This window comes from Achroia grisella, unplaced genomic scaffold (genome assembly GCF_030625045.1).
Source record: "Achroia grisella isolate CSIRO2021 unplaced genomic scaffold, CSIRO_AGI_Agris_v1 utg642, whole genome shotgun sequence".
In the NCBI taxonomy this organism is placed as follows: domain Eukaryota; kingdom Metazoa; phylum Arthropoda; class Insecta; order Lepidoptera; family Pyralidae; genus Achroia; species Achroia grisella.
Window position 1 is genome coordinate 2,456,022 of NW_026712979.1, and position 25,555 is coordinate 2,481,576.

Sequence of the window (25,555 nt, forward strand, 5' to 3'; positions counted from 1 at the left end):
TGTTCCGGAGTGCGTGCTGAGCGGGACCGATTTGATTATGGTTTAAATTAAATATTAAACTTTTAACGAATAAAATTAACATTTTATAACTGTAAATGGTGCATAAAAGATGTTTTATAAGTGTAAATAGTGCATTAAAAATATGTTATTACTTTACTAAACTTAGATTGTACCCATGGTATTCGAAATAACAATATTCATTTTTATTTATATGTGTACCCATTGTAATAAAATAAACACAAAATTTTAAGTGATGATTACTTAATGCGTTAGTGAAAACCGTGCCCAAATCGTTCAAGACACAGACAGACAAATATACAAATTACAATTATTGTTTTGGGTGATATTATATTGATAATAATAATGAATACGGTACGATACTGTGTTAAAATTATTGATATGACCTCGAGTGTCTATTAGATATTCGATTTGTAGCTTTAATGTCGTGTACGATAGCGAAGACCAACAAAAAAGTCTAGACGGAGTACTGCATACAACAAAAGTGATATTGTTCTTTGACGTGTGAGACATTTTTATATCTAACTAGCTACTTCCCCCGTCTTCGCACGGATGTACATGTATTATACATACAAAACCTTCCTCTAGAATCACTCTATCTATTAAAAAAACATTTCAAAATCCGTTGCGTAGTTTTAAAGATTTAAGCATACATAGGGACGGACAGACAGCGACAGCGGCTTTGTTTTATACTATGTAATGATGTTTGATAAGAAGAATAAAAGAGAACGTAGTCAGTGATATGATTACTTTCCATGTTTACTATATCCTATATGATAATATTTACGTATACAAAAAAGTTGAGATAAGGATTTTTTAAAATGAATTTATGTTTCTTAGTAATTGACGTAATGTCAGTTCTTCTAACACCACGTTACTGTCGGTGTCATATTTTTTTTTATCATAATAGTTTTTACAATTACTTAGATAAAAAGATGGTTATTATAACCACATATAACATAATATTACATAATTACATTATTTTTGTCCTAGCATTACATTGCTATGTTTTTATAATACTTTTATCATGGTATATTTTGACAATCTTGTTCGTACTTCCGACTATGGTTAGACTTTGTATTTGTATGTATATGTTTATTAACTTTGTTAGGAGTAGTTTTACAGCTTTTTTTGTACGAACCTGTCTTGACTTTTATGTTGGTCTGTGGACAAAATTAGGTGTTGTCAATATGGAAGTGATTATTAAATTATTATGGATTCTGTATTTGTTAAATTTTATTTATTGTGATACTGTGTCGTTCTATAAAGGGATTTTCAATGAGGATCGAAAAATTACATTTGCTCCAGACATTCCGTCGGAATATTTTGGTTATTCAGTACTCCTCAGTGACTTAGGGTAAGTGATTAAATAAATGAAAATATATATATTTAATTTATACATAGATATAACAATAATAGCTCTGAACATTCGACGGATGTAAATCGGATGTATGAAATAACTTGCGTCATAAACATGACTTATTTTTACCGGTAATTTATAATTATATCCATCGCAAAAGCGCAATGGTAATGGATATTATACACTGGACATAAAATGTCTAAGTAAACGAATGTTTAAGGCTAGACTAAAGGTTGGTTGTTTTGATAAACAAAATGATTACCATTTTGAAACATATTTGAATTATATATTTGAATCATATATTTTTTTGACAATTTAATTAGAATAATATCATGCCATAATAAATTAATGTAATTGATAATATAATTTTAAATCTTAAATCAAACCTGTTCTAAATTGTTGCATACCCGATAGGTAACTGTTGATACATATACAATATACGTATATTGTTATACCACCTACAAAAAAATGTACCCACACTGTTAGCAATAAAGATATATTTTATTCAGTGCAATGTAAAAAATACAATATGAACAACAAACGTAAAAAAAGTTCATATAAAAAATATAATTTATTTTGCAGATAATTAAAAATAAACATAAAATAATATTTTTAACATCCATATAACGAAATGGCTCCAAAAAAAGATCAAATAAAATGTAAATATATATTAAACTCATTTTTACCACTGAAAACTGGGGAGAGAGAGAGAGATAATTAAAAAAATAATAATTTTTAATAAATACAAACCAATTATATATACTAGAAAGAACAAAATAGACTAAAATAACATTAATAAATATAAAAATTAAAAATATATATATACAACTACACCAAGAATAGGTTAAATAGTACATATATTTTATCGTTTTTAAAGGTGAATAATGAAAACTGGCGGTGGAATAATTGTGCCAGTACTGGAAGCTACCACGAAAAGAGAGAGAGTGGACAATGTAAAAGAGAATTTATACTTATGTTACGCTATGATAATAAAAAAAACAAAATTGTTTGTATGGAAGTATTGTGTAGTTATAATATTTGTGAGTAACTGTTTGTAGTGATAAAGTGTTTCTAACAATTGTTTATACTACACAAGATGATTATCTTGGGAGTAGTGGCGTTATGTGAATTAGCCAAGTTCATTAATAATTATTACTAGTTTACTTAGTTAGTAGTATTTATTTATTTATTTACTATTTTGCCGGCTTCTCACGGGTGTTCATATTTTATATATGTATATATTCTTGTATCTCTTTTTAAAAAAACAGCTTCAAAATAATGATTTTGATTTAAGCATACATAGGAACGGACAGATAGCGACAACGGCTTTGTTATATACTATAATATAATAATATTTTATTTATTTTTCCTCACAAACATGGTACACATTAGGAACAGCAATTGCAAAGATTTATCATTACAATCAATTGTTGTGATCGTGGTTACAACCTGTAATACAGATCACCAGGCCCACCAACCGAAAAACAAGAAAAACTTTTATGTGTACTTGTAATGAAGCTTTCCAAAGCTTCATTACATAGTACACATATACCAACTGCTAACTGTAAAATGATGGAATGGATTCCATAATTTTACAGTTAGCAGTTGGTAGATAGTTAAGTTCAAAGTAGATAAATTATGGACCATTTTGGGCACAGCAAGCGGGAGAGAATAGAAGATTATTGGTAGTGGCAATAGTCGAAATGTTTTATCATACCTTTCGGCTTAAAAATGTAAAGATGCAACAACTATTTAAATGAGCAACACACAAGTTTCTAGCTTATGCTTCTTGTGATGAGACAGTTTTCCGAATGTGCGGTAGATTAAGAAAATTATAGCGATATCTATTCAAAAGTGTATAAATTTATGTTCATTTGAATTAATTATTTTCTATTCTATTTTTATATTATTAACTTACATTCAGCTTCCAAGTTGGTGCACCGAAAGCGAAGAGCAGAACGAGACCAATTGTTTCAACTGGACTTGTGTTTAACTGTTCATTGGACATCGAGGATGGACATAACAAGACCTGTTCTCCTTTACTTCCAAGTAAGTCTGTCAAATTGAAAGAAAATAAACACTGTAAAGTGACAGACAGTAACAGAGACAGGTGTTTTGGCAGCGAAGAGGTGTTGAGGGATGATTAATTAATGGACTTGTATTTTTATGTTTAATTCTGATGTACTATTAGTATGTGTGAGATCATTAACAATAAATATTCAGTGCCTAAACCTGAACAGCGATGTTCAGGTTTAGGCACTGAATATTTATACTACGTAAGCGTTACAACCTTCCCCACTAGAGGCCAAATTCTGTTATTGGAAGTAGATCCTATATCGGAACTTGCTCTCTAGTGGTGGGTGTAAACCATATTGCAATATGAGACCATATTGTACATGCTAAGAATAGAGGAACTAAACAAAATAATACAAATGCATTAAATATGTAATTAAATGAACTTTAGCAAAATAACAATTCGATAAAATGGAGAGACGAACTTCATCTGAGATGGGTGTGACTGTGCCGGGTCCATTTTATGGCAGATACGGAAATTCTGAGCAGTTCCTGGGAATTGTGACCTGGGTGTAGGTTTAAGGGACTCATTTGCTGCCGTACATCAACACTCATCTTCACCGGTCGTATTTCTTTTCCTGCATAGCCTTTTATTGCATTCCACTACTATTAGCATGTGTAATAACTATGTATTAGGTAATTAAATATCTTTTACATTTGTTTTTTATTCAGCATATCGACTCCCAGCAACTTTTGTCGACGACATGTGGTATGGAGCAACGTTAGGTGCATTGAATAAAGAAAGATTATACGTAAGTAACATTCAATAAAGATTTAAATCATATGTACGTTGACTTGAATTTTCCGAAATTAGCATCTCATTTCGGCTGGGGTGTTTGTTATTAGAATAATATCATGACTGTTTTCCCAGATGGGGCTGTCAGTGGGGGTGTTATGTATACGACGCCGTCCTGGTAAATGCAAACACTTCGGATATGACTTTCGCTGATGATATTTGATTCCAAAATAATAAAGGGACCTCGTCTGTTTACTACTTTATCAAGTAAATCGCTGAACGTTTATTAAGAAAAATACATAAAGATCGATAGTATCTTGAGGGTGGATATAGGCTCTATTTTATCCCAAAAGTAACAGTAATAATATCCCTGGACAATTCACACAACGCTATCTAGTTCCACGCTAAGTAGAGCTTGAAACGAAAGTGAGAATTTTGAAAATGGACGACCACATTAGATCTATGTATGGCGAAGTGTCATATGACCAGAGAATAGCTCAAATTACCAAATAAAAATAAATTGGATACAACTGATATAAATACTTAGATACCTTTTTTGTAACTACATACATTATATACATAGAAAATATCCAGACGGAAAGAATCTTAAACATGAATATAAATGTTTTTACCGTGCGAGGACTCAAACTCGTGACCATCGGAAATAAAGCGGTGTGCTAAATCGCTAGACCACCGAGGTCGTCAAAAAATTTGTCGAAGTCGCAGGTAATAGCAATATGGTATCCATTACAGATATGTGCACCACGCTGGTCCAGATTACATGAGAAGAGATATATATTAGCAAACGGTGTTTGTTTTGCTTACGTAAAGAAAAGAAACGTTTATATCCTACTTAATCCTTTTGGAGACAGTCGTGAGTATTAATTTTTTATACAATTGGAATAGTAAGCAGACTGACGGTAAGTGGTAACCGACACTACACAACACAACCGTGGTAAAACGACACTACGGATCTCATAACCCGTGGTACTCATATTCATTCTTGAGGACTTTTTTACGGGCTACTCTAATGCCGCAGCTGGCCTTTACCGGACGATAGGGAGCGAGTGCAGATGCAGATACTCCAAACCCACGGAAGGACTTGTGCAGCGGCTGAAGGCCAACGGCCCGCCTGACGGATACGACTTTAGTCTGAGGGAACCGCTAGGAGTTCGAGCCTCGGCTCAGCCCAATTCGATCCCCGTATGAACTAGACGAGGTATCGGTCGGAGGGGCGACCGGGGGCACCCGTGTGGAGTGCCCGGGCGCGCGCAGTCAGGTTGATTGCGCGGTATGATATAGTTGAGGCCGTTGTCTTCGCCGGGGAGGACAGTGTCGTGTGTGTGTGAAAGTGTGGTCGGGACGAAACGGGTGGACCCGTAGGATTAACTGCCGTTATGGTGCCAGCGGGATTAATAAGAATTTGCCTCGGGCGAGGTTGTCGTGCATGTCACAGTTGCTCCATGACCAATACGTAATGACGTCATATATGTTCATAAATAATATTGCCATGGTAAACATCTCGTTTGTATAATGGATACAATTGTAAACAAGCATGGGAAAAGTTTAAAACTATGTTTATTTTAGGACACCTCACACGTTATACTTGTAACCGGTGCTGCTTGCGGACTGATCTGCTCTGATACTATGACTAATTTGTTTTGTTACTAAACTATTCATTTATTAATATCAACTTTGCTAATTAGTAGTTTGTATTCACACACAATTCTTAAAAATGTAATTCTGAACAACATTAATTTAAAATAGCATGATTCTTGCCCATTCTTCTTGTGAATCACTTCACAAGAAGAATGAGCAAGAATCATGGTAAGTCAGCGTTCCGAATGCATGTTTCTAGCTCATTCTTTTTGTGATGAAATTACATTCCGAATGAGAGGTATTAAATATAATTCTTATAAATGTAATTCTGAACAACCTTGATTTAAAAGAGCATGTTCCTAGCTCATTATTCTTGTGATGAGTGTATGTTTTGAATGAGTGGTAGAATTAAAAAAATTGAGTATTCAACAGTGCTTGTATTAAGTTTATATTTCCACAGGTAAACAAGCTTTCCATGCTGACAAAGTTAGACCAGGATATGAAGACTCTCTACATTTTTACGCTGAGGCTCAATTTGGTATGTCTTTGAAGGTGTGTGATGATAAACACGTAATTTTTGGCGCACCGGGGCTTTTGCAATGGACCGGTGAGTACGCCTTATAAGATTTTTTTAATATAATGGCCTACATGATAGTAACTGTCGCCATCACGTTATCATGTGATAACCATGAATCCACTCATGCGTTGCCATTCCAGTAGATGAAGATCTAATCCTAATCTCCAAATTTGCTTCCTATAACCGAAACACAGATTACAGAGCAAGCTGAGAGAACTTGAAATAGATGAGACTGAAGTATCTACGCAAATAACTTTTGAAACTCTACAACTTATAGCCGACATTAAAAAATGTGTATCAATTTACATTTCTCACTGATTCCAAACACCAAAAAATTATTCTTGAGACTGCAGTAAAATTGCTCTCGTTGGATTTTTCTTAATAAATGATAATGGAACGATGCACTCTCCGGCGCTAACGGTTTTATGGGGGCATCAGTGTACGATGATAAAGTGACTATGTGGTCTTTTTTTAAGGGATGATAATGGAATGGTGTATTCGCCTGCGCTAACGGATACGCTGGCCAGGCACCAGTGGAGGATAATAAGTCTACTGAGTTACCACGTTTTATATTTGTTTAGTTAAGATCCCGTGATTTACTAATTGTACTAATAAATAATGACCGCGTCAAACTTAAAACAGTACTGACTTATATTTATACATACTTGAGGTCAGGTCGGTTAGCCTCGTGGCAAATTCACCAGGAATTTAAAATAATGGTTTCCAGGAGGAGCCGCGTGGAGGTCTACCTGACAGTTGCTACCACGTAGTTGACTTGAGGTCAGGTCGGTTAGCCTCGTGGCAAATTCACCAGGAATTTAACACAATGGTTTCCAGGAGGAGCCGCGTGGAGGTCTACCTGACAGTTGCTACCACGTAGTTGACTTGAGGTCAGGTCGGTTAGCCTCGTGGCAAATTCACCAGGAATTTAACACAATGGTTTCCAGGAGGAGCCGCGTGGAAGTCAACCTGACAGTTGCTACCACGTAGTTGACTTGAGGTCAGGTCTGTTAGCCTCGTGGCAAATTCACCAGGAATTTAACATAATGGTTTCCAGGGGGAACCGCGTGGAGGTCAACCTGACAGTTGCTACTACGTTACTAGCAATAGGGTTATTAATCCACCTTACTAATAATCCTCTATCCTCCAATGATCATGAGATCTGGTCAGTTAGTTGAACATGGAAAGTTAACCAATAATTTATGTTATATAAAAAATATATTACGCTGACCCCAAATAAATGAGATGATGGTTCTGTAGTACAGTCTATTATTTCGTTTTAGGTGGAACAGTTGATTATTACAGTGATTTAGAAAATACTCTGAACACAAAGAAGAGACCAGTCACTAATCCATTTTACACTGAAGAATTGCAACTTGATGACTATTTCGGTGAGCAATTTAACTTTATTGTAGGATATAGACTACTAACCGCGACTTCGTCCGCGTTGAATAGTATCCTAGAATAGCAAAATATTTAACAATCTAATCCAAAAAGACTAAAAAAAGCTTCAAGCTTCTACCTTTAAAAATAACTATACTACCATACAACCTTTCACATTCATTTCTTTTTCTTTCGCGTTTATAATATTAATAAGATTGTGTACTTATAGAATGTTTTAGAGAATTGACAATGTTAGCTGTGGCTGGTGGTCAGTGATGACTAAATATAAGAGACAATTTTAAAGTCAAACTTTATTTATTTATAGGTCAATGTGGTACAATGGCCACACCATTGTACCACATTCAAGGCAACCTATAAATATGTATATATAAATATACGCTATTTATTATTAACAAATAACATACCATCACACGTCAAGCACACCGCTTTACGACCGATTCGCGGGTTCGAATCTCGCACGGCACAAACATTTGTATTCATGAGTATGATTGTTTGTACCGGCCTCGGTGGTCTAGTGGTCAAGCACACCGCTTTACGACCGATGGTCGCGGGTTCGATTCCTCGCACGGCACAAACATTTGTATTCATAAGTATGATTATTTGTATCGCCCTGGGTGTTTTCTATGTATAATAAGTATTTATTTACAAAAAAATCTATGTATATGTATCAGTTATCTAGTACCCATAACACAAGCTTTAGATAGCTTAACTTGGGTCTAGATGGCGCTGTGTGAATTGTCCTGAGATTATTATTATTATTATTATAGCATTAATTTTGTTTATATGCAACACCATCGATAGAATTAAATAAAAAAAAACACATTGAATACCACTATAAGAAATACAATATACTTGGATGATTGACTTAAAGACTATATATACATATGCGGTATTAAATGTTTTTTTTTTATTTAAGTAATTCTATCGATAGTGTACTCATATAACAAGCTCCTCTTAGTGTAAATAATATATCTCCTATAAGAAAAACATCGAGATACAATCACTCGTCTTGTAAATATTAACAACATGTAATCTAAAAACAACACATGCACATAAATAACATTCAAACTATATATATAATAAACATCTAAACTACACATAATAACTATTAGTATTAACAAATGTATAAACTAAACAAATAAAACACTTCCAAAACATTTAACATACTCTGCTAAAGCGAGCGTAACCCGAAAGCGCAAACGCAGAAGTTAAAAGAGTTACAAAAATAGGCTCAATCAAAAAAAAAACAAGGTAGTCACTGTTTGAGTTGTATAGGGTATCATTACATAGTATAAAACAAAGTCGCTGTCGCTGTCTGTCCGTTCCTATATATGCTTAAATATTTAAAACTACGTAACGGATTTTGATGCGGTTTTCTTTAATAGACAGAGTGATTCAAGAGGAAGGCTTATATATATATAATACATGTACACCCGTGCGAAGCCGGGGCGAGTAGCTAGTTAAAGAATATAACTTTTCAGGATACAGCGTTGAAGCAGGCTCATTTGAAAACAAAGGTAAAATACTTCGTGTAGCGGGTGCACCGAGATCGAAGAATGGATTGGGTCAGGTAATTATGATATAAATAAGATTTATCATCTACTAGCTTTTTCTTGCGGCTTCGCTCGCGTTAAGAAGTATTATTATTAGGTATAGTTTTTGCGGCTTTACAGTACTTTCATACAAACTTTCATCACCTATTTTATTCCCTTAGGGGTGGAATTTATCAAAATCCTATCTTAGGGGATGCCTACGTCATAGTAGACAAAGTTTCATACAAACTTTCATCACCTATTTTATTCCCTTAGGGGTGGAATTTATCAAAATCCTATCTTAGGGGATGCCTACGTCATAGTAGACAAAGTTTCATACAAACTTTCATCCCCTATTTTATGTCCTTGGATATAGAATTAATTAAAATCCTTTCTTAGCGGATGCCTACGTCATAACCTGCATGTGCCAAATTTCAGCCTGATCCGTCCAGTGGTTTGGGCTGTGCGTTGATAGATCACTATGTCAGTCACCTTTGAGTTATATATATTTAGATTAACATTATTATTAAATTTAAAAATGATAATTTAAGATCTCTTGAAAAAACTCTTCAAATATCGGTATCATGTTTTCCGACTATTTCAACGTTGACCGAAGCTGGATTAACAGCTTCACCGAAGGAAATATGAGCAAGCGCAGAGGATTATCCAAACCCGCGAAAGGACTTAATGGAGCATTGTGTTGAGTTTAAGGTCAACTACTACCTCAGGACACGACACGACTTTAATCTGAGGTCACATCTAGGTTTTCGGACCTTGGCTCAGGTCGTCGTAATACCATTCCGTTTGAATGGGACAGGGGCTCGATCAGATTAGTATGGTATCGATATTAGAATTTAATTTCTAGAAACATCAAAGTCCAAATCAATTTAGGCATTTATGTTTTTATATATACATGTATTCATAGGTAAATTATTTAAAGAGCAATACGCAAGTTCTGCTTCGTGCTCGTTCTTCTTGTGATGAATCTGCGTTCCGAATGACTGGTAGAATAAAAGATATGACTATTCAAAAGTGCTTGTATTGAGTTAATTTAAATAAAGATTATTTCTATTTCTATTAATGAAATAAGTATGCTTATTCTTAAATACTAATAACCAAACGAGAAGCACTGAATCACTGAAATGTCAGGATTGGTATATTCAAAAGCCCTAATTTTGGGCTACTCGAACAAATACTCCAATAGACTACTGCTATTGAGTAAAAACAACATATGTACGAAGAGCCCTCACAGGACACTGCGAATTAAACAAACATGTGGCAAAACTGCAGATTCTGCCAAACTGAAGAGGAAACGCCACTACACATCTTATGTGGTTGTAGCCCACTCATGCATAAACGAAATATCTCCTTTGGAAAGTTTACTCTCTTTCCCGAGGAGATAAAAACCATCGTTCCTAAAAATATCCTTAAATTCTTGTCCCTGACGGGTCTATGTAGCGAACTCTAAAAAAGGGCGAGCACAATAGATCTATGTAGGTCGCAGTGCTACAAATGCTGCAGTCACCTGACAATAGCCCAAAAAATCCAATAAAAAAGTGCTAAAATTTGTATTTATTTGAATAAAGAATTTTCTATTCTATTTCAGGTTTTTTTATACGAATCAGCGATCCAAGAAAATGCTCCATTAAGAATTAGGCAAATTATAGTCGGACGCCACACGGGGGCCTACTATGGCGCCTCTCTCTGCTGTGTGGATATCAACAATGATGGTAGACTTGACCTGCTCGTTGGTGCTCCTACCTTCACCCACAAAGATGGAGGGCTGCACTACGACCAGGGAGCTGTTTTCGTTTATATAAACCGTGACCAGGTAAAAACCGATAACCAGATCTTCTCCATTTTTGCTATATTTTTCATTGATGTTTAGATCCTATTATGATTTTTATAGCATACATAGCCTTCCTCGATATATTGGATACTCTGGCAATACTAAAATATATTTTCAATTTGTAGTTCTAGAGATTAGCGCGTTCAACCAAACGAACAAACATACTCTTTAGCTATATACTAATATATACATAGAACTTGTCTGCAACTTGTCTGCATCACATTTACTTCATATTTACCACTACATCCTAAATCATAGTCTACATATGTGTTATTCTGATATATGAGCTATATTACTGCAAAGTTTCATCAAAATCCATTCAGTAGCTCATTTAAACAAATTTTCACTAATGTATTGTGGTTCTCTAATTTTTTTTTTATTTTGTTGCAATTGGTTTAAAACATATATAAACTGTTGCTATTGCAAATACCACATATACAAAGTCACGGGTGCAGCTAGTGTTTGAAATAAATAGGTAATACAGTAGGTACCGAGTGCTAAGACAAGGTTTATTACAGCCACGCTTAGAAACCAAAGGTTAATCAAAACCACAGTTTAACCGTTTTTCCTTTTCAGAATAATATGATCTAATACGAATTAATAATAAATAATATCTATTACAGAATTAAATTCATTTACATTTATTGTTTCCTACTAATAATAGGTATTAATTTTTGTTTAAGGGAAATTCCCTAAATATTAATTATTCAATATTGCCATTGTACACGTTATTATTTCTTCATGATAATATTATAAATGTCTGTCCATTTGTTTTGTTTAAACGACTGAAAAGACATGGAGATAGAATGTATAAAGACGTGCAGGCTATATTTTATCTCAAAAAAAAAACAGTTAATCATTTTATTGATATTATAAACGCAGCAGTTTGTAAGTATGGATGGATGTATGTTATTCTTTCACGCAAAAACTACTGAAAGGATTTTGATGATACTTTACAGTAATATAACTTATATGAGAAGAAGTGCAACACACAAGTTTATTCTTCTTGCGATGAATCTGCATTCTGAATAAGCGGTAGAAACAAAAACTTGACTATTCAAAAGTGCTTATATTAAGTTTATTTGAATAAAGATTATTTCTATTTCTATTTTTACGTCAGTAATGACAAGAACAACAATTAATTAGTAATGACTTTCATGTGGGTGAAACCGCGGGCACAGCTAGTACATATATGGCCATGTCAGTTTATCATTAATTTTTATTTTATCGAATTGAGTTTTGTATTGTTATTTTTAATACGAATAATTTATTTTTATCGGCATATGTAATATATTATTGAGATCTTCATTAAATTTTTGTTATCTATGCGTTTATGCACGCTAACCATAAAAACCACCACTTAAACAATTTAAATGCGGTTTTCACTGTTATACTGTGGCGAGGTTCCCGTACCGATCGGTTAACAAATAGAAAATTTATTTAAATTAAATATATACACATATGATTGTTATGTTAACTAAATATCGTTACAAATTAACACTTTCATCTCGCTAATGATATACGCTAAAGGGACACCAGTGGAGGGTAACGAGATGAGGGTGAAGTCAGATCAGTTACCACAAAGTCTAGAATATATCTGAAATTAACCACGAGGATTACACACCGGCAACAAATCTAATAACAACTCTGCACAATTCACAAAGGGCCATCTAGTCCCAAACTAAGCTCTTAACTTGTGTTGTGGGTATTAGACAACTGATAGAAATTTCTATCAGTTAACTAAAATCAGTTGTCACAAAAATATTTAAATAAAATACTTAGAAACACCCAGACCGTTGCGTGAAATAGAGCTTGACCATCTGGTCAAGATCACGCAAGAGATCTTCACAACGACACAATGTTGAAGATCACTTGCGACGACAAGATTGTCGGTCCACCTTGCTACAGCCTTCGCGGTCGCCAAGGACTTTACTGCTCCGCTAAGTATAAATTGTTTCCTCTTTCTTGTGTTCACAGAATAGTACCTTCTCGTTAGAGGAATCAGGTTTTGTGTCAGGATCAAAACACAGCGGAGCGCATTTCGGAATTTCCATAGCTGATCTAGGCGATGTTGATGGTGATGGTTATAACGGTAGGTTATTTGTATAAACTAGTAATAATGATGTCCTTAGACAATTCACACCACGTTATCAAGCTAAGGAAGGACTTATGGAGATATTAAAGGCCAACTCCTGCCTGACGGATACGATACAACGTATCAGTGTATCAGGGGAAAGGGAATTGTTAGTAATGTGGACTGATGATCTTATTATTTGCTGTTCCTCCTGAAAACCATCGTGATAAATTCTTGGTGAATTTGTCACGACGGGGTAACTGACCTGACCTCATGCTCATCTTATCATCCTCCACCGGTGCCGAGCTAGCGTAACTTTAGAGCAGGGCGCATTTCATTTTAGATACTGGAACGGTGCACCCGGCACCGTTCCAGTATCTAAAAAAAGTTTGAGTAAAAGCAATCTACTAAACAAAACTTAGAGGAATGGATTCGACATTCGGCTAAATAGATATACAAACAAGGAAAATAAAAATAATATTTAAATGAACAAAGATAATAATATTGAGTATACATAATACGAATTAATTTAATATTAATTAACAACAAGGAACATGATACGAAAATTATTGGAAACAATCCATTTAATTTGACTTTGTGGCGTTTCAAATTTACTAAACCGATATTATGATGAGGAAATATTTGTTTTTTATTTGTAATGAACTAATTTATAAACACTCTAAAGCGACTTTGAAATTATTTATTTATTAGTTATTAATTGTATTAGTATTAAAAAAAACGAAAGATATTTTCAAAAATACTTTAACTTTTTTTTAACGACGGGAAATGTTCATACAGTTCCGCCCACATTTATGAAGGACTGCGGACGGATACTGTGGGATTTTTACCCACCAAAGCCCCCAGATGTTCGATTCTTCGCCGACGTCTCGGGTTCGCATCATTCGGCCGAGACGCGGCTGCATTCTCCAGTGGGCACGGGGACCACTCCGCGCCCACCCTGAACGGACCACTCGCCTCCTTGGAGGTTCGGATGCCCCTATATCCTCAGCTCCTAGTATCCAACTTGGAGTTTCGGTTGAAAACTACACCCTCCGCCCCCCTCATCGAGGACCGCGATCGTCGTTGTGTTGCATTGCGCACCCCAACCGCGACCGTGTACCGCCTCCTTGCCGGGCATAGACGGCGTTGAGGGCGCTGTACCGCCCGGTGCCCCTTTACGGGTCAGGGCCACATACCCCCGGACACACCGGCCGCCGGGCTGCTCCCCCGGGTTCGTGCTCTCCTCTACTCGCGGCTGCCGATGTTAATAACTTTAACTACAGACAGAAAATATTAGCGAATAATATTGACTGTATTATGTATATATTTAAAAGAGTTGCTGAAATCTAGGAATTGTTACTTCAGCGCTGAAATCAGTCCTTTGTGTACTGAACACAATATTTTCTTTTATTTTAGATGTAGCAGTAGGAGCTCCATGGGAGAATGAAGGTTCCGGCGTCGTTTACATATATCAAGGCAGCGACAGTGGATTGAAAAACCAATACGCACAAAGAATTCTGGTCGAGGGGGCCCGAGGTTTAGGTATATCAATTTCAAAAGGATATGATGTTGATAATAATTTTTGTAATGGTGAGTATCATATGTTTAGCTGTAACTCATGACCTTTATTGCGTTTCTTTTTTAATATAAAAATAATGATTTATTTATAATTTTGTTATAGTTGTCGTATTTTTAAATATCCTGTCAAAACATAAGCAATTTATTTTCCTTAATTCTCAAATCATTAATTTTATTTGAATATTTGAGCGGTAGAATAAAAAAACGTGACTATTCAAAAGTGCTTGTATTAAGCTTATTTGAATACAGATTATTTATATTTCTATTTAATGTACCTTAATAATTAACTGAGCCACCCTTAATACTCGCCAAGATACAAATTTGTTAATAAAAAATTGATGATTGATGATTGATAAAAAACTGATGCAAGAAATGACTATTGAAAAGTCCTTAATACGTTAATCGCCACTATAATATCAGAAAAATTTTCACATGGTCCATGGTAACTTTGTTAGTTAAACATGTATCAAGGGAACTCAATGTATCACAGAAATTTTTATTTGCCAAAATTCTTAGAAATTCACTATTTGTTATGTCACACATATATGACTAACATGACCCTATATTAAAACTTTTTATCGCGACAAGACGTGTCAGTCTTATATGTCTGACGCATCCAAACAAAATACAACAAGTATTGACCTATTGTTTTGAGCACAGCGCCTTCTACCAAATCGCGTACCTATGTCAGACATATATGTCTGACATTGCTCATGTAGAACTTCTTAGCGTCAGACAAATATGACTGACATGGCGATTAACGTGTTAAAATTAGTTTATCTGAATAAATGATATTCCTATTTTTATTTCTCCAACAGATGTGGTTATAGGAGCTTATGCTAGTCAAACAGCTTATCTCCTGAAATGTGTACCTACAGTGAAAGTGGAGACAGAAATAAAAGTACCTAATTTGATGGACCTACCTGAGGATGCGAACAATTTCACAGCATATTTCTGTGTGTCCGTAAGGACGCAGAAATGGCAACACATTAATGTTGGTAGGTGATAAGTTATCACTACTATCCTACATATGTAAGGTGCGGCCGCTCAAAGTTTGCATTTCTGAATTGCTTAGAATTTGGAATAGGCCAAAATTAATACGTTTATTGTAAGTTGGAATAATTATTACATTTTATATTATCACTCGTTAATAAGACAAATAAAAGATATTTAAAATTTTGCCGTAAATCGTACGTCAGTTCAAAGTTACATCGCCCATTCGATCCCCACGTGTTCGAAACGCAAACTTTGAGCGGCCGGACAGTATATACGTATATTATTTACTTTTTATTTTACTCGTGCATTACGATGTACATATGTGTGCAATAACTCTTACAGGTAAGTCTACTGTTTTATAATTAAATATGTATTAAATAAGTGACTTAACTCTGTTTTAGATTTTAAAGCAACGAAAATGATTGATCCTGAATTGAATAGAGCATTTATGGATGATCATACAGAATCAGTCATATCTGTCAAACCAGGCATAGAGAAGTGTGACGAGCATGTTGTGAATGTTAATGTAAGTATATATTATTAGGTTATTATGTCTATTAAGGCTGGATTTTGGTGATCAGTTTCTTTGGTGAAATCCGACCTTAATCTCTTAAAAAAAACAATCTTTCGAGAACGGTTGGAGCGATTTGTTTAATTTTTGGTAACAAATATTTTCCTACTAACCCTCCATGATTGTCCCCCAAAAATTATTTTATGGGGTTGTGACACTGTAGAAGTCGATGCTGAACGTGTTTATACTACGATTGATGAATTGCAGCCTTAGTCTCTTAAAAAAAGTCGAGAATGGCTGGAGCGATTTCTTTAATTTTAGTAACAAATAAATTTCTACTAACCCTCCAGTCCCCCCACCAAAACACTCTCACGGGGGTGCGAAGGACCCTGTGTCTTTCACTATCATGTCCACTTCTTTACATAGTATAAAATAAAGTAGCTTCCGGTGTCTGTTCGGGTAGATCTTTTAAACTACGTAACGGATTTTAATGTAAGTTTTAGCAGTAGATAGAGTGATTCAAGACGTAGGTTTATATATTATTAAGCCGGGGCGGGTAGCCAGTACAGTATAAACATAAAAAATGTTAGTGATAGATCACAGAGAAAGTATCACGCCATCATTGTATTTGCAGAGGACTGCGGATTTATCAAAACCAATATTAATTCGGTACAAATTGGAGCCAAGTAAATTGGATGGTAAGTTATATTTTTTTTTAAGAAAAGAAAATATATTTTTATATATGTATTTTCGCACTGAATATTTGTGGTCTCACACTAATAGTAGTGGAATTAAACAAATAATAATAATTTATTCAAGGCCTAACATGTAGCTTATAAAGGGACCTTTTTTGAAGTACAATACCCTAATTATACTTAATTATAGATTAATTTGTTTGAACACTGTTTGTTACTGGAGCGGGAACACAACTACTATTTTAATAAAAACCAAATACTAGTAAAAGTGTGTATTCTTCCCAAAAGGGCTCACAGCAAGAAGTAACAAAACAATATATATAGTCAAAAGTGACGTATAAAAAATTGATGTAAAAATATAAAGTTTATAAAAAGAATGATAGACAAGCTGCCAGCAACACTGTTTCCTTTATAGTGAGTGTATTAAAATAAAATATGGTACTAATATTCGCCTCATAATCAGGAGGCATACAAATTAAAATTTTTATTTATTTACAAATTATAAAAAGAATATTAACAGTTTAGTAAATCCTCTCTTAGAGGTTTTTTGTACAAGCTATATGTGTATACATCCTTACTATAAGAATGTATAAATATAAAAATAGAAATAATCTTTATTCAAATAAACGTTATGTGAGCACTTTTGAATAGTCATATTTTTTTATTCTACCACTCATTCGGAACGCACGACTTATCACAAGAAGAACGGGAAACTAACGTGCGTGTTGCTTTTTTAAATAAAGTATTTCTATTTTGTGTCCGTATTTAGATTTTACAAGATTATCAGAGGATTCAAAACTAGAGACGTCATTTCTTGCCCAGATGATTGGAGATTGTGGAAAGGATTTGATTTGTACGCCATTGTTGAAGATGAGAGTAGAACCGATGGATAGGTGAGCCATATAATAATAGGTCTTGACGGTCTCAGTAGTCTAGTGGTTTAGCACACCGGTTTACTTCAAATGATCGCGGGTTCGATTCCTCGCACGGTACAAACATTTGTATTCATGATTACGATTGTTTGTATCAGTCTGTGTGTTTTCTATACATATTATGTATGTATTTAAAAAATGTATTTAAGTATTTCTATCAGTTTTATCTAGTACCCATAAAACACGATCTGCTTAGCATGGGACTATATCGCGTTGTTTCGATTGTTCAGAGATATTATTATATTTGTTAACAATGTTGCCATTATCCGAGAGAAAGTTATAAATATAAATTTACATATTTAAGTTGTATGCCAAATTGGAATTCACATTTTTTACCTATAGTCGGGATAATATATTGAACCCTGTAGTTTACTATATTATCTACTATATATAACATTACGACGATCCTAAGATATAAGAAATTATTCAAGTATGTACATAAAAAATGTTTTTTAGTCCATACATTCCTGGTACAAATATGAAACTGGGTGCAAAAATAACAATTATTAATGAAGAAGAACCAGCTTATGGTGCAAAACTGCAGCTGATGTTGCCTCTAACTCCCATAAGAGTGCCTCGCTCTTGTAACCTGAAGAAATTGAACATGACCTGCAATTTACCAGCGCCGTTGCACAGAAACGAGTCTGTGGTATATGAGATAGAGTTGCAATATGAATACGACCAGCCTAATGAAATGAAATTATTAGCAGAATTGAAAGAACCATTATATAGAGAAAATGTAACAGAAGGAGCTCTTCAGGAATTAACTCTGACTATAACTCCAAAAGCTAAGTTTGCAGTTACTGGGTATGTATCTATGATAATAATAGCTGCCTTTATATGTACGCTTTTTCACGTGCAAATCGGGTTTACGCAGGAAATAAACGATAACAATTCTCGCCTTTACACATACGCTTTTACACGCGCGAATCGGCTTTACGCAGGAAATAAACGTTAACAATTCCTGCCTTTGCACGTACGCTATATCACGCGCAAATCGGCTTTTACACAAGAATTAAGTGAATGTAAATGTAGACTAAGAGAACATGGTAGCCGCACGCGCCGACAGATTGCGCATCCCCGCGTTTAACGTTTATTTATCGTAACATATATATATTTATTGTATATTACAAGTGAAACTGCAATAAAATAAAAGTGACCTGCAGTGAAATTGCAGTATGGCGTGATTTTAGCCCTCGCATATGGTAACACATAGCCCGCTTATTTATAATGTACAGATGTCAAAATCCAACTACATTATCTAACCAGAATTTATTTAATACTAGCTGTGCACACGACTCTTCGGCGTGGTATAGACGATTAATGACGAATTTTCATACAACCTTTCATTCTCAATTTTATTTTACCCCCTTAAGGGTAAAATTGTAACAAACTTTGAATGAACCGCCTACAAAATAAGTTTCAAACTTCTGGCTTTAAAAATCACAATAATTCTGTACAAATTTTCCTTTACAACCTTTTTTTTCGCATTAAACAGTAGCCTCTTTTCTCAGGGTCTAGACTATATGTGTATCAAATTTTATTTAAATCGGTTTAGTAGTTTTTGCATTATAGCAAGATAGACAGACAGAGAGAGTTATTTCGCTACTTAATATTATAAATTAATATTCGTAAGTATAATGCAATATATATCTGCGAATATTTCTATTACAGAAAATCGTTATCAAATGCTACCATATTTGTATCACGAGAACAATTAAAAGATGCAAAGAACTTTACACTCATATATTCATACGAGGTAAAATGTTTATTTATTATTATAAGTTAGGGCTTAGATTTGATTTAATATCATACTTTGTTACTTTATAGTTGTTAAAACCACAAGGCCCTAACGGTACTATGTTTATTACGTACGGTACGGTTTCAAATACAGGTACAGCTACAAAAATATTACAAATAACATATGAAAAATCAATAAAACGAAACATTAGCGCGTTTCAATTTTGTTACAGCGCCATCTATTGGCGTTGAAGCAAACACTATTGTTTCACTGATTATAATCTACTTAAACCTTAACAATAGTAATTATCACATATTTGGAATAATTGTTTTAAGAGCTACATTATTAATAGCTACATTAGTAGCATGTATCACAGACTATAATTAACGTGAGCAGCATAACAGGATGCAAATAGTTTGATATTTGTACATTTGATAATTTTAAATTTTTAGGTTACAAATCTGGGACCATCCGACTGGCATAATTTGACCGCTTCAATAAGTTTATCGGAACCGGTAAAGATTTTTTTATAAAACCTAATTCAATAAAATATATTATTTATATTGTTATATTAGTGAATACATGAAATAAAATATGGCCTTTGTTTCAGTTAAGCGTATCAGTCCCAGTGGCTGGATGTACTCCAAACCATCAGCGTCTTGATTGTACTTGGACTGTATATGCTAAACATACAAAAACATTCTACATGCTACTACACTACGATTTAAGTCGATTTGGTTAGTATATTTAATATGTAAACTTACATACAACTTATTATCTGCCTTTACACATACGCTTTTTCACGCGCAAATCGACTTTCACGCAGAAAATAATGTGCGTGTAAATGTAGAAAAAAAAAGAGATGAGAAAGACTGCGCGTGCCGCCAGTGTGCGCATTCCCGCTTCCTTCAGTCGTGCGTACTTTAGCGCCTTTTTATAATAATTAATTATCATTGCAAAATGGCGGACGTCCGACTATTGAGCAAAAACTTAATTATAGAGTTACAGATAATTTATAAATGTTTTTGATCCCGCGAAAAATAATGCTTCGTGTAAAGGTATTATTATTATTATAACACTTTATTGCACCAACATATAAAAAACATGAACAAATTAAAAGAAAAAAAAAAAACTAAGTACAAAAGGCAATCTTATCGCTAATGTAATCTCTTACAGACAACCTTTGGAAAGAGAGTATTTACAAAAAAAAAAAAAAATAGAGTGGGTGGCGCATTAGTGGAAACATAAAAATTGTATACACTTATGTAAATAAAATAAAATATACATACAAAACATACACAAATTTACATATTTAAAGGTAGCTAATGTTATGAAGAGAAAATATTAGATTTCATGTATATGAATACTATTTTTCTTAACATTAGATAGGTTGTAAATTCACGTAGGCGACACCGCGACAAACAGTAATATTATAAAAGTACAAACGAAATTAGAGTTCCCTATAGCAATGGTTCTGGTATTCCACGAGTATACTAGAATGGCAGCCAGTAGAGACAAATGGCTAGCTGTCGTATGGCGGATGACATCAACCTCATATTCCACTACATAATAACCATTAGCATTCTGTCAAGAACGTATCAGATAAGAAGAAGAAGAAGAAGATTTAGTTGCCAGTAATTCACTAATAGCTTCCGTATTCATTGGTACACTTTTTTAGTTAACTAAAGCACTTATTTAAAACTGAAATTCAGGTAAAACTTGCTGAATGCTTTAATTCTACCATATTCGAGTTTCCAATTAAGTAAAACTCTTCCATTCATTCGAGCCCTCGCTTTAATTGAATTAAAACTAGAATTACTTACCCATAGTTTAACAATGCAGTTATGTTGGTGGCTGTTTTTAAAATTATACAAGCTCTAATTGAAGTTTAATGAAATGAAATGAATTTTTGCTGGATGTCCAACTATCATACAGGCGCTTTATGAATTTTAATGACATGAAATAAAATAAAATGTTACTATATACTGATATTAATGTTACAAATGTGAAATTGTCCTCTTTGTTCTGTTTGACTCTCTTTTCATAACCATACAGTTTTTTCATAAGTTTTTCTGTGGGCCTGCACTCGCCCGGTCATCCGGTGAAGCTGTAAAGGCTAGGTGCGGCCAATAACATTAGAGTAGACCGAAAAAAGGGATTGTTAGTACAAATTTCATTCCCTGAACGCATATTTCCAGTCTGGACTAATAAATAAATTCGTTTATTTCAGGAAAATTATTGGAAACGAACATCACTATCAACGTGACTTCTAAATTTGAGTTGAAAACAGAAGATGAATACAAGTAAGTACTTCAATTTCATTTCTTATCCTATTTCCAGGATTATTCTATTGAGGTCTGTTGCGGGTGAATAATAGGATGTTGTTGGTCGAGACGATGTATATTACAGATGATGATAAACTGACAATGTGTACATAGAAATAATGATCTTATATACGAAATAAAAATAGGAAATTGTAAGGTGGGGTGACACAGTTTAGATACAGCAGTGCCTAGTAGACAATTTTGAATTTGTCTTACTAGACATTATTAAATGCAATTATTATTTTATGTATCTAGGTGACTGTGTCCCTTAACGTCTATTCTAAGTGAGAGTCAGAAACAGTTAAATCAAATCAAATCATTCATACAGGACACTTTAGCTACTTAGAAACGTCAAGTTTTTTTATATTAATATTTTTTCCCTATCGTCCAGTTCACTATATGTATATATATATATATATGTATGGTAACATCTGTAGTTCTAGAATAGAATAGAATAGAAAATCATTTATACAAATAAACTTACATTGAAGTACTTTTGAATAGTCATCACTTTTATTTTTTAATCTACCGCTCATTCGGAAAGCTGTCTCATTACAAGAAGAACGAACAAGAAACTTGCGTGTTGCTCTTTTAAATGTTTTTATTGTTACTTTACATTTTTAAGTTGAAGTGTGTGAATACAAACTACCAATTAGCACTGAGTCAATTAAATAATCTATATTAATATGTTTAAACAATACCTAAAGACCTCACATAAGACTTCTAATATTTTTTATTTTTTTATGGAATGGTGAACAAGCCAATTGGCCACCTGTAGAAAGTGGTAACTGTATAAGATTTTTTTTTAATAGGATGGCAGCTGTTACCACTTGTATCGTGTTGGAACCTGTGTGGCCTATTTGGCCGCTGATAGCAGGTGTAATCGGCGGGTTACTAATTCTGGTTGTAGTCACAATTATTATGTACATGGTAAGAATTTTACTATTGTTATAAACGCAAGTTTGTGAGTGCGGATAGATGTATGGGTGCATGTTTTTTTTTATTTAGATTCACCAACAATTGTTGCAATCATATAATTTCGTTAATTATATGTAATGAATTATGGTCTATTTTCACAATTATTTATAGGCGAACATGGCATGCAAAATAATATACAAAAGTTATATAACAAAAATCTTAAATTAACTGTTTTTTTATTATGAGTATGTTTATTATCTATTCTAATACGTGGGTATACATGTATATGTGTGCGTGTGTGTGTGTATGTGAGTATGTATGTTTTTGTGTGTGAGTGTTTAATATTAAAATAATAATAAAATATATTTTTTTCACGGCTCCGATGGAGCTATTAAATGGTCGTATATATTTGATATGCACTGATTGCGTCAAAGTGGATGTCTATGATGTCAGTATATTCGTTCAACAATTTACTCAGTCTTGGAGTAAATTGTTATACAGTCTAGGAGAACTAGCACCGAGTATAGTTCTACGAAGTGGTGGAACTACAAGGGTGGTAGGGTAACGTTTGTTACTTTTTCACGCCAAAACTACTGAATATATTTTAATGAAATTTTACTATAATATAGCTTATAATCAGAATAATATATCTTTATAATTACATAGTATAAAATGAAGTCGATTCCGCTGTCTGTTCGCTTATATCTTTTAAACGACGCAACGGATTTTTACAATAGAGAATAGAGTGATTAAAGTGAAAGGTTTATATATATAATATATGTACTCTCGTACAAAACCGGGGCGTGTAGCTAGCTAGTAGGCTATAACGTTTACGCGGGTGAAACCGTAGGCAGAGCTAGTAAATCTATCTATTACATAAAATTATAGATCTTTTTGTAATTAGATTGAGGAATAAACTGACAGTCCACCTGATGGTAAGTTATGACCCTCGATTATGTGCATGAACAGCAGCAAGGCATCACGTTATCATGAGATGCTCGTGATGCCTTCCGGGAGGACTACAACGTCATGGCACAGTAATTTGACTGACTAATCTATAATAATAATAATAATAATCTCAGGACAATTCACACAGCGCCATCTAGACCCAAGTTAAGCTAGTTAAAGCTTGTGTTATGGGTACTAGATAACTGATACATATATACATAGTTTTTTTTTTTGTAAATACATACATATTATAGATAGAAAACACCCAGACCGATACAAACAATCATACTCATGAATACAAATTGTTTGTGCCGTGCGAGGAATCGAACCCGCGACCAATGGTCGTAAAGCGGTGTGCTAGACCGCTAGACCACCGAGGTCGTCAAATCATAACGTTTATTGAAATACATTTTATTAAGCAAGCTGCCAAGCGACTACTTACCTTATTGACTGTTCAGCTTATGTTGCTTTTCTTTGAAATTACAGTTAGGATTTTTCAAAAGAAGACAAAAGGAGGAATTACAGAAGCTTCTAGAAGAAACTGCGTCCCAACCAGAACCGAGTGTCTCAGGGAACTCAGCAACACAAGAAAAAGATTCGGACGATTCAATTGAATTAGACTCAGATTAAATATAAACTGAGTGGAGTTCAATAGAGAGATACTCTTAAATTATATCAACCTAGGATAATCCACACAGCGCCATCTAGACCCTAAGTAAATCTTGTGTTATGGGTATTAGACAATTTATATAAATACATACATTTTTTTTAGTAAATTCATATATAATAGACATAGGAAACAGACCAATACAAATAATCATACTCCCGAATACAAATGTTTGTACTGTGCAAGGAATTGAATCCGCGCCCTTCGGAAGACACTGTCTAAACCGCTAGACCACCGAGGCCGTCAAATTTTAGACCAAATTAATTTAATCTCGGATTATCTAGTAATCTATACGTATATTATAAACTAGCTGTTCCCGCAACGTCGTCTGCGTGGAATTTAACTTTATTTTTCTAAAATAAAAGTAGTCTAAGTTACTCCTTATTACATCAGCTACCTGCCAAAAAAGGTCCCGTCAAAATCGGTCCAACCATTTCCGAGTTTAGCCGTAACAAACAGACAGACAGACAAAAATTGTAAAAAATCTTATTTTGGTGTATGTACCGTATTTATATTCATATGCTTGTAGTAAAAAACGGTTATTTTAATATTACAAACAGACACTCCAATTTTTTTTATATGTATAGATAAGTAAATTTGTGACAATAGTACCTTAATAATGTTCAAAATTATTAATTATTATGGTTGATTTTCGACCATTAGGCGACCACTAGTTTATAAAATTATTTATGTATAAAAAACCAAAGACTTTGTAGTTAAAGTAAGTTATCTATGTAATACATAGACAACGTTGTGTATAATAATTTTTGTAATTAATAGCTTAATAAAACTATGATATTAAAATATTTATGAAATAATTGGTTTTTCTATTATTTTCTCTACATTCTGTAATATATACTACACTGTTTTTTTATTGATGATGGAACGGTATACGCTCTGGTGCTGATGATATAAGCTGGCGGGGCACCTGTGGGGGATGATGGGATGAGCATGAATTCAGGCCAGACTAATTCAGCCAGGGTCAGCCCAAAGGAGAATTCACCAGAAATAAACCATTATTTC

The 25,555-nt window shown here is 34.0% G+C and overlaps 1 protein-coding gene across 4 annotated transcripts; it reads left to right on the forward strand.

Moving 5' to 3' along the window:
- LOC131849474 (integrin alpha-PS3-like) lies at positions 1 to 25,322 on the forward strand. Of its 4 annotated transcripts, none has more exons than XM_059199553.1 (22): positions 1 to 372; positions 1,198 to 1,375; positions 3,303 to 3,427; positions 4,124 to 4,203; positions 4,941 to 5,061; positions 6,247 to 6,393; positions 7,647 to 7,754; positions 9,249 to 9,337; positions 10,906 to 11,130; positions 13,126 to 13,240; positions 14,639 to 14,812; positions 15,619 to 15,798; positions 16,198 to 16,322; positions 16,942 to 17,005; positions 17,772 to 17,895; positions 18,391 to 18,741; positions 19,609 to 19,693; positions 20,128 to 20,190; positions 20,286 to 20,412; positions 21,906 to 21,978; positions 22,812 to 22,929; positions 24,352 to 25,322. In XM_059199553.1, exons 2-22 carry the CDS (start codon positions 1,209 to 1,211, stop codon positions 24,493 to 24,495), a joined length of 2,805 nt encoding a protein of 934 aa, XP_059055536.1. In that variant the 5' UTR covers positions 1 to 372; positions 1,198 to 1,208; the 3' UTR covers positions 24,496 to 25,322. The 4 variants fall into 4 exon arrangements, with proteins under 4 accessions (XP_059055536.1, XP_059055537.1, XP_059055535.1 ...); XM_059199554.1 differs by having other exon boundaries at positions 1 to 178; XM_059199552.1 differs by having other exon boundaries at positions 1 to 122.
- Positions 25,323 to 25,555: the final 233 nt, after the last annotated feature.